We start from the raw sequence: 11208 nt of genomic DNA, 5'->3' as shown, positions 1-11208 counted from the left end.
TATTATCCTTCTGAAAAAAATGATAATTGCTCCAGCTTAACTTTTTATGTCCTGGCTTTAATTTCTTCCTACATCCTTCTGTTTCTTGACAATTATGCTATTTTCTTTTTCTTAATTTTTATTTTAAAGATGTGGGGTTCAATTCAGGGTTAGATATACTTTTTTTCTACTGGCCAGTTACTAGCAACTTTCTACCTTATGGAAATAGAGTATTTTGTGTGATAAGGTATTCCACGTCACCATCCAACACTTAGAAGACCTGCAGTTGCGAAAACAACTTAGCTGGCAAACTTCCTAGTAGGTTTTGTTTCTCAGCAGCACATATCCAAATATTGTTTAGCTAGCATCTGTATTTTTTGCATAAATGGAGGCAGACCTGAGCACAATTGCATGCAAGTATTCTATTCCTAGCTCTGAAACAATTACCCACTCATCAGTCCCACGTAGGACTATTCATACTTTCCAAAGCCTCCTGGACTCTGTTACATTTGTCAGACTTGATATCTCTCCCTCTGGGTTGCAACTTTTTCTGTTAAGGGCCAGAGAGTAAAGATTTTAGGCTTATCAGGTTATATGGTCTCTGTTACAACTATTTAACTCTACTTTTGTAGTGCAAAAGCAACCATAAACAATGGTCAACTGTGTGGCTTTATTCCAATAAAGTTTTATTTACCAAAACAGGCAGCAGGCTAGATTTGCCTTATTGACTGTCGTTTATCAATCCCAATTCAGCAAAAGAGCTGGTGAGTGAGATATGTCATTCAGTCATCCATGAGAATCCAAATGGGGAACCCAAACACATTGTTGAAAAGATGCTAGATTCTTGATGCCAGGTCAATTATAGTGTTTGAATAACAGACATTTTCATTCCATCTCAAGAATTTCCTCATATTTCCACTAATTCTCTCTACCTGTGTCTTTCCAGCACCACGGCATACAACCTTCTTACTTCTCTGTTTTCCTTACAGCCCACATTACTTAAAATCCCTATGAAAGCTCATCCTATTGGTTCCTGGCTTTGCATCTCTCTAGGTCGTGACTTCTAGAATTTGCCTTTAGCACGAAACACCTTGTACTCAGGAAAATTATATTTTATTGTAAAGCCTCAAAGAACAGCAAGAGAAAAAAGGGTACATATCTAAATGACATATTTTCTTTCCCAGATTCCTTCCTATAAGAAATACAAGATTTATTCTCCCATTTATCTTCTCAGGTACTCAAAAGTGAAGCTGCTATTCCAGCCCCAAAGTAACTTCAACACTGGTCTGCAGTGTACAACTCTACTTTCCTCTTTAGCCTAAAATTTCAGTCTTTAAAGTTTCAATACATTATAGAAGAAACAAAAAAGACTGTAAACTGTACAAACTTACACAGGCCTTGGTAAAGTTACTCTCATGCATGTTAAGTATGTGGTGCTTTTTAGCTGTGCTTCAAAGAAAATTTAGACTGGCTAAGATTATTTCCCACCACATGGCAAGAATTTAAGTTGTTTGAAGAATATTTGTTTTAGCTATTTTTCATATTTAAGATATAATAATTTTTTTTTTTTTTTCCTGAGTTGCAGACTTACTCTGTCGCCCAGACTGGAGTGCAGTGGCCGCTCCTGGCCACCGCAGCCTCGACCTGCCGGGCTCTGGCGATCCTTCCGCCTCAGCCTTCCGAGTAGCTGGAATTACAGGCGCGCACTACCACGCCCAGCTGATTTTTGATTTATTGTAGAGATGAGGTCTCCCCAAGTTGCCCAGGCGGGTCTCGAACCAGTGGACTCAGGCAATTCACTCACCTCAGTCTCCCAAGGCGCGGGATTACAGGCTGAGCCACCGAGCCCGGCTAGATATAATAAATATTTGTTAAAGAATTTTTTCACTGCTTTGAAAAAGTTTGAAAAACACTTATTTTTTAAAATGAGGAAACAAAGTTCCAACAAATAAAATAACTTATTAAAGATCACATAGCTGGTTAGTGCAGAATCCAGTTTAGAATCCAGAATCCAGTCTCTACATTCTCAATCCTTATTGCGCTTCCTAGTACATTATTTTGTTCTGCCTCACCTTAGTAGGCTTTCCATATAAGTCAGTTTTAAGCTGTATTGTGATCCTTTCAGAGAAGCATAATTTTCATTAGCTATAAAGAGCCCATTTGACCATGACTGTTTTAAACTTTTCCAAACAAAATTTTCTATTTGGTTTTGCTGGCATTCAGAAGCATTTCTTTCTATAATAAAATTGTGTCCAACAATTTTACAAAATTAATTTCTGTAGATTCTTTTAAATTTTCTACATATACCATCATATGGTCTACAAATCTTTCTCAATAAATATGATTTATTTTTTTCAAAAATATTTTATTTATTCATTCTAATGCTTGTTTGTAGATTTTTTCAAATTTTCCACAACACAATCATATTATCTACAAATAATGTTTCCTAAATATTTCTCAATAAATAAATAATTTATTTCAGAAATATCATCAGAAAAAATAAGAACCTATACATATTTTCTAAGGAAGAAGGCAATTTTAAGCTATCAGTTCAGAGTTTTTAAAAATGGAATCAGATTTCTCTGAAATAGCAATAGTGATTACAATAGCTCTTGAATGGGAAAAATCACTGAAAACTCAGGCCTCTGTTTGATATCTAGCACTTAGAGTTTCAGGGTTACTGCTGGTTTGAGTAATCATTTACAAAGTTCAAGTTTTCACAGAATATTTATTGTGACAACACTCCAGGTGTTGCTAGGTCTCTGGGATATCACAGCATTACCTTGTATTAGCTAGCAAAAGAGAGAGAAGCTTTGTTTGGATTAGCACATAAACCCTCTCCATCCTGCGTACCTATTGTTTTCTCAGTAATTTGCAGTTTGGGTTCCTGGATATCACAAACTCTGCTTACAGGTGAGTGACATAATGATTTCATTTTCAATCTTAATATTTCAAAATTTTAGATTGTTTCCAACAAAATTATTCTTTCAAGCATTAAAAAACATAATCTAGACTATCATCATTTTTTTGTCTTTTTTAAAAATAAGAAATAACCACTTTGCTTAAATCTCAAAAGAACTAGAGGTTCATGCTTTTAAACAAATGTCATTCCAGAGGACATTTGAGATCAAGTTTCTTTATGAGATGAAGTTTAAAACAGTTAAAAGTAAAGCAAACATACTCTTTAGCCGAGGTCATGTGCCTGGTCTCCCAGCCTGCCTTGGCAGTGGTAAATATCATTTTTTTGAGCCTCTGGGCCATATACAGAAGGAAAAACTAACAAACAAACAAAAAAATCCAAGAAATTCAAAAGATCTACAAGGAGATAGGAAAGAAGAACCTACCCTTGAGAAAACATTGGAGCAGTCCCTGAAATCTGTTGGGTAAGATATGTAGACAGCTTTGTGGACAATTCATTCATGTGAGTAAAGTATATCAGAAGGTGACAGGTTAGAATAAGATGGTCTTCATTTAACTAGAATTCTCCAAATGCTCACAAAGCCATAATCAATGGGTCAATGAGGTCATTAATTTTTAGAAAGTTCAAGAGGGAATGGCAATTATCAGAAAACTGCAGAATTGTTGTTCTATGATCCCGAACTGGAAGATCTTTCCCAACCATTGTCCTCTATTCACTGAATTTTTTTATTCCATTTTTGTAGGAAAATTGTATTGTATTGAGTAAAATGCCTGCATGCAATTTTAGATACCTCTAAAATGCCTAGAGATGTTTAAAATTAATAAATAAGGAATCATATGATATTGTATGCTGGGCCATCATCACAAAAAAGCCCAGAGAAATAATTATATTTATTTGAATTAAAATTATTGTTTTAACATAAGACAATTTTTCTTCCACAATAAAATATTATAAGAAGAAAAGTGACCAATTAACTTTTTCTTTCTTTAATACCTCATCAAATAATTTTTGACATTATTATCTTAACTTATAGTGTTTTTCAAATTGCCTTAGAACAGTTTTAGCCAAAAAAAAGCTCAAAATATTTTGTAAGAATTCTGTGCTTACAGTTTTTAATGATAATTAAAATAAAATCACTCTATGCTTTTTAAATTTTTGGAAATTAACACCGATAGTGTCTGTTGAGGACCTAGAACAAGTACTCTCTTGCAATTTTACTTCTCCTAATCATTTACATGGTGATTCCATAAGATGCTTTAAGAATTTGTTTTCTCCAAAAATGAGCGAAATATTCTGGAAGACCTCTGTCTCTTCTAATACCTAACGAGGAAAAAAAAATACATAAATAGCAATAAAACATCTGTTTAGATTTTCTTGCTGAAAGACCTTTGTTTGAGTAGATCCCAGATTTTGCCAGTGGTACGCAGGGGTAAAGATGTAGGGAGTGTGTGATCTTTCCAGTCTGTCTAGTGCTTGACAAGGAAGCTTCATATTATTAGAAGCCTCAGCTCCCAAGGACTGAAACCAGTGAAAAGTCACCCTATCTGGAACTCAGGTCAGAGGTTTACAACTCACACCATTCTGTCTGATGACAACATAAATTCTATCTGGCCATATTTGTCCCCATGTCCTATAGTTCTGTGTTTCTGAGGAAAACCAAGAAAGGTGAGCTACCAGGAAATTAGAATCAGTAGGCAAGTGGAGTGATCTTTCAAAGACACTTTCGTTTTATGATTGAGATAGTTTAGGGCTATAGCACCATATCTATAAGTTAGATTTTTAAAAGCTTGGGTAAAAAGCATGGATAATATTTTTATTTATGTCTGCCCTCCCAGAGAGTGATAAAGGCTTCTATTTCTTTGTGTCTCACTCAATGCCTAGCAGCAAATATGTGACAATTTCATTTTAAATTGCAGAACATATTCAGCCATTTGTCAATATATTTGGTTGTTTTTACTTTAGCATTTTTTCTTTGAGGTTGTAGAAGAATTTTTAAATCTTACTGATTTATGAGTATATTGAAGAAACAATTCTTATATCTAATCTTGAGCTCTTGGCTTAAAACAAGATACAGCAAATGATGAACCTCATTTATTTTTACTGAAATATCTTTTCATCACAACTAAAAAACATAAACTAATTACATTAAATATAATCAAGGACTCATTCTCTGAGACACTTGAGAGAGCCATAGTTCATCAGAGCAATTTGGCAATATTTATCAAAAATTTATGGCCAACAACCACTATTATACTTGTAACACTCATAAAAGTTACTACTAATTTGAAAAGTTAATACTTATTGAGTGATGATTTTATGCCAATGATTATTCTAAGCATTTTACACAAAACTTCTTACTGAATCCTAACGAAATTTTATGAGAAAAGTAAAAATACTAATCTTATTTTATCTATAACGGAGACACAGAAAAGTTATAATACCACTTTGCCTCTTAAAAGTTACCATATTAACTACAGCAGCATTGTTTATATATACATATATTAATTGTGTTGCATGTTTTATTGGAGATACAAAGATTAAATTGGCACTATCAGGAGACAGATACTTTTTCAAATGACTCATGTATCTTCAAAGGCTCCATAGCACACAGGTGAGAACCACTAATCAAAGTTGTTGCTAGCCACCCTTCTGTGGCCTGACTGGTAGAGCTTCAGGCATTTTGATGCTCCAGTAACACAGGAATTGGTGTGGTTAGAAACTCAAGGAAGGTTTGCACCTAGTTCAAGAACCAGAAATTCTGAGCCCTTCCTTGTCAGGCAGCCTCAACACTAATGCCCCTCCTTGAGACTCATTTTTATCTCCATAAAGTTAAGATATTTCACCCAGAGTTTCCAAAGATCCATTCCAGCTCTAACTTCTATGACTCTATATGTAGAGATAGCTGGACAGTGAATTCTCTCTTTAGCAGATTTCCAGGATTTTAGGGAATAAAATAGAGCTTCCAAAAAAGTATCCAAACTTCTTCCTCTGTCCCAGAAAAGTATAAAAAACTGAAATGTACTCGAGGGTAGTGCTTACACAGAAGAAACAGTTGTTTTCAGAAGTATAAGATTATATAAGTCTCAAATACTTTTTGGAATGAAATGGGTTACAGGTACATACTACATATTTTGTCTTGAAGCCCATCACTAACAGTTCAAAGAAACTTACTAGTACTTGGAGTTGTAACTATGTTAATCTCCACTCTAAAAATCTTTAATAGAATTTGTACTCATAAGCACATGAATGTGTAGGTGTTGACTTGCATCAAGGATGCAGAGAAAGGGAGATGTTTTCTAAAATCACACTCAAATCTATAACTCAGGATGACTTATAACGTTTTACCCCCAGCAAGCATTTGAGATGTATTAAATCATTCTGTTTTAGTGCCTGAAGGTTCTCAAACCATGGCCAGACACTTCATCTTGTGCTTCATCCTGCTAAGTACTCTGATTGACAAGGGCCAAGGCTGCTTCTGTGATCACTACCCATGGACTCAGTGGTCCAGCTGCTCAAAAACCTGCAATTCTGGAACCCAGAGCAGACAGAGGTGGGTGTGAGCTAAGTAACTTTTCTTTGTGCTTTGGATGACCTCAAAGATGAAGTCAGCAATATCAGAAGTGCCACACTAAACAATGGGAAAAAAAATTCAAAGTTAAGAACTCATGAATCTGAATAGAATTTGAAGTCTTTTACATATGAGGTTGAAGTCTACTTTTGTTCTCTCTATAAAAACAGGAGAGGGGTGTCAAAGAAAATTAATTAAGAATCTGTACTACGCTTTCATTTGAACATTTAACTTACTTAGAATCACTACTCAACTTTTTTCAATAAGCATATAACTCTACTTGCCTACAGTTATTGAGTTAATTATAGAGAATTCTCTATTCATTAAACCGAGTCTAACAGGACCTCAGTTGAGCAGAACTGCTAGCGATTAGCTTGATTGTTTGCATATACAAGATGGCAACAAAACTGTGTTTACTTGATAACATTTAATAATTTAGTCCTTTCACCAATTCAGACTACTCGTTCTCCACAGTTTCTTTAAATCTGCTAGATGTTTCTGTACCATGGAGATGCTTACATGACTTAAGGGAGAAAATTCTATATCTAATGTGTTTTAACTATTATAGCACATTTTATAGCTTACTTTAGAAAACTATTTTTACATATGTGGTGTGAATCTTATTAAGATCACCAATTGACTTCCCCATTAATCCATCTAAGTTTGTGAAAAGATTTGTTTATAATATTCTTCTACTCAAAAGTACTTCAGCAGCTATCCACTGTCTACAAATAAAGCAGTCATATTTCTAACCAGTCACACAAGCTCCTCCCTGCAGAGCTCCCTGGATACACTCTCATCCACCTCAAAAGTACATGTCCTTCTCTCTGTTGTCTGGAGAATTCATATGCATTTTTCTTTAAAAAAAATTTTTTTTTATTCTAAAGATGTGGGGTACAATTCAGGATTAGGTATAAAAGTAGTCACTGTACAGGTAGAGTTTTGGCCTCCCTTTGGTCCCCACTTTCTTGGTTCAAGATCAGGTACCCTTATTAATGTTATGTGCCCCCTCTCTCACCACCCAGTAGTGTCCTGCTACTGCCAGTTTCTTTCTTACAGTCTTATGGTAAATGTTCAGGGTCCGCTTATGAGTGAGAACATGTGGTGCTCAGTTCTTTGTTTCTGTGATAGATCACTGAATATTATAGACTCTAAATTCATCCAAGTTGCTACAAAGTCCATATGTTTGTTCTTTTTTATGGCTGTGTAATATTTCATTGTGTATTTGTACTACATTTTTCAAGATGTTTATGTCATGTTACTTTCTCTTTGAATCTTTGACCCCACAGCAGCCTCACCCTATCTCAGTCATTATACTTAACACATTGTGTTGTCATCTTTTAAACAATATGCAGGAACTTTCTTCCTCTCTTCTTTCTTTCATTAAATTCCAGTCCATTTCAGAAGATCTAACGGGGCTGACTTCATGGTGTAACCTGTGCAGTCACACAGACGTTCACCCTTAGAAGGGCTTCATGCTTGACTTAATGATCTGCCATTGCTGCCCTGAAATTTTTAATTTTGAACAAAATGTTTCTCATTTTCATTTAGCACTGGACCCCACAATATATGTCCTGAGTTCCACTAAGTGGTAAGAACTGCATATATGGCAACCTCCCTGATTTTTCATGAAAACTTTCTTTTTTATTCACTCTAGTTAATGCTCAATTACATTTTTCTTATGGGGCATGATCCTCAGTGAATACATTCATTTTAAACAATTTTTTCCTCACTATTACAGACAAATAGTAGTAGATAAGTACTATGAGGAAAACTTTTGTGATCAAATTTGCACCAAGCAGGAGACCAGAGAATGTAACTGGCAAACATGTCCTATCAACTGCCTCCTGGGAGATTACGGACCGTGGTCAGACTGTGATCCTTGTGTTGAAAAACAGGTGGGTGACCATGGGTATTTCCAGGAAATCTGAATCATGATAGAGTGCTCTGATTCCCTGACAGGCTCAACAACACAGACATTTCTTTAGTTTTTGAAAATAAACTGTCCCAGCTTCCTTTAAGGAAAAATTACAGTTACTAATTTGGGGTGGGGGGAGAAGGAACATATTTTACATGTATTACTGTCTGATAAACACCAGAAGGGAATTTCACCCCTACAGTTCTGAGTTCTATTACCTGTGCTTTCTGAAAGCAAAAGCAAACATAGGCTAAGTATCCCTAACTAAAATGCTTGAAAGCATATGTTTCAGATTTCTGATTGTTTCAAATTTTGGAATATTTTCATAAGCATAATGAAAATATTCTTTTAATGGCTTCTTCTAAGGCTTCTTCTAACTCTTCTAACTCTGAAACTATATGAAGAGAAGAGAAGCCTTATGATATCTTGGAGATGGGACCCAAATCTTAATACAAAATTCACTTGTGTTAAATGTATACACTTTGTACATTTAGCCTGAAGGTAATTTCATGCAATATTTTTAATAATTGTGTGCATGAAATAAGTTTATGTTAAGTACTTATGTGTGGAATTTTCCACATGTAGGGTCAGATTGGCACTCAAAAAGTTTTGGATTTTAGAATATTTCGCATTTTAGATTTTCAGACTAGAGTTGCTCAATCTGCACTAAAAAAAAAAAAAAAAAAAAGGAGGGGATTTCAGTCCAGGGTTTAAAACCAGGCAAAAATGAAGGAAATGACTCAACCCTCCCTCTAAATTCCCTTTCCCCAAGGGAAAGTCCCTCAGTTTGTTTATTGTTCCCAGTTGCGGTATTTACTCACCTCACACCCATTCCCGTAAGGGCATTGGCTCATGTGGACCATAGTCAGGGTGGTGCTGAGCCTTCACACATTAGAAAGAAAAAGAAACTCACCTGTGGAGTACCCACTCTGTGAGAGGAATTCTTCTAGTCCCCTTGCATATACAACGTTATTCAAACTTTACATCCAACTATGGCTCTCTACCCATTTTACAGATAAGAAAGTTACAGCTCATGAGGGGTTAAGTAATTTGCCCAATAATACATCATTAATTAATGAAGAAGCTATATCTTGAACTTGAATTTTTTGGATTTTAAAGCCAATAATTTTTAATACTGTCATATTTCTATTCTTCCCTGACTCATCGTTCAAAATACTTTAAATTGTAGAGACTATGTTAGCATTGGTTTTTCATGATGACTTCTTATGCAAACAAATTTCAAATGTCGCATTAATGATTTCACACTACTGCTATTGTCTGGAATAATTCACTGCACCTGGAAGACTCTCAGCAAACATTTGTGCCCTTGATTTTGATATAACTTAAAACCATATGGTTTCAGAGTTAGATGAAGCCTTAGAATCCTTTTGTCCCATCTCCTCATTTTACAGACTGGGAAACTGAGGCCCAGAGAGGCTGTAACTTCACTATAGAAACACAATAAGGGAATTGGAAGAATTATTAGTAAAATGTAAGAAACATCATCACAGAAAAAAAATCACCACTGTGACAGAGAAGTCCGGTCTTCTTAGATGCATTTTTATCTTGACTCTGCCTCACATTACTTATCTTTCTCTTCTTTCTTTTCAGTCTAAGGTTAGATCTGTTTTGCGTCCCAGTCAATTTGGGGGACAGCCATGTACTGAGCCCTTGGTGACCTCTCAACCATGCATTCCATCTAAGCTCTGTAAAATTGAAGAGGCTAACTGCAAGAATAAATTCCGCTGTGACAGTGGTAATGTATTTTTATAAAATGTTTGGTTTTCACTAAAAATAACTTGACAAAGTCAAAGTTATTCCAATTCACTACCAGGAAAATCCATGAGAGAGAAGTCTCACTACATTTTAAGCATTGGCAAAGGAGAGTATTATGCTGCCAATTACCAAGATACTCAAGTGTGAAAAATATAGCTTTTAAGTTATATCATCTTGACCATTCATCTGATTCATTTACTCATGAAGTAGTGGTGTCCATTTCTTTGTGCTGTTATAAAACAGAAAAGGGAGAAAGGAGAAGAAGGAAAAAGAGTAGTTAGATTTTTCTCTTCTTCGAGATGGGAGTCTTGCTATGTGCCCAGACTGGATTCAAACTCCTGGTCTCAGGTGATTCTCCTGCCTCAGCTTCCTGAGTAGATGGAATTGCAGATCCGTACCATGATGCCCAGCCAAATAGGAAGATATTTCTTTAAACAGTCTATTAATATGCACAAATATATAGTGAGAATAATTGAAAAGGCTAGGCGTGGTGGCTCATGCCTGTAATCCTAGCACTTTGGGAAGCCGAGGGAGGAGGATTGCTTGAGACTAAGAGTTGGAACTCAGCCTGCGTGTGTACCTACAGAGACATCATCTCTACAAAAAATAAAAAAATTAGTCAGCCACAGTGTCATGCACCTGTAGTCCCAGCTACTCAGGAGCCTAGGGAGGAAGATTGCCTGAGTCCAGGAGGTTGAGGTTCAGGGACCCATGATTGTACCACTGCGCACCAGCCTGGGCAGTAGAGTGAGACCCTAACTCAAATAATAACAGTAATATAATTGAAAAGAAGTGACAGATTTTTAAATACTTTTAATATAATTTATTAAGACAAGAATATTAAAAACATTATGTCAGGAGGATGAATAGAGATAACTTAGCAAATTTTCTTAACTGGCTCCATAGTTAATTTCAAAAGATTAGATCAAAAAATGATTTAAATGATGGTAACATCTCCTTCAAGTCCAATATTCACTGAGATGCATAAAATCTGGTCATTAAGTTTCATTAGATTATAATCAAATCTTGAGTATATTACTTAATCAT

The 11208-nt window shown here is 35.4% G+C and overlaps 1 protein-coding gene across 1 annotated transcript in view; it reads left to right on the top strand.

Moving 5' to 3' along the window:
* Positions 1–2673: 2673 nt before the first annotated feature.
* Positions 2674–11208, top strand: part of C6 (complement C6) — a 74416-nt gene continuing 65881 nt past the window's right edge. Inside the window, exons 1-4 of the mRNA XM_008069914.1 lie at positions 2674–2892; positions 6287–6449; positions 8209–8365; positions 9997–10141. Coding sequence (XP_008068105.1) covers positions 6307–6449; positions 8209–8365; positions 9997–10141 — 445 coding nt within the window. The 5' untranslated portion in view covers positions 2674–2892; positions 6287–6306. The remainder of the gene's footprint in view (positions 2893–6286; positions 6450–8208; positions 8366–9996; positions 10142–11208) is intronic.

Source organism: Carlito syrichta, unplaced genomic scaffold (genome assembly GCF_000164805.1).
Source record: "Carlito syrichta isolate Samal-C Ts95f unplaced genomic scaffold, Tarsius_syrichta-2.0.1 Scaffold312495, whole genome shotgun sequence".
NCBI lineage: Eukaryota > Metazoa > Chordata > Mammalia > Primates > Tarsiidae > Carlito > Carlito syrichta.
Note: the sequence above shows the minus strand (reverse complement) of the source record. Positions and strands in the feature narration are given on the sequence as shown.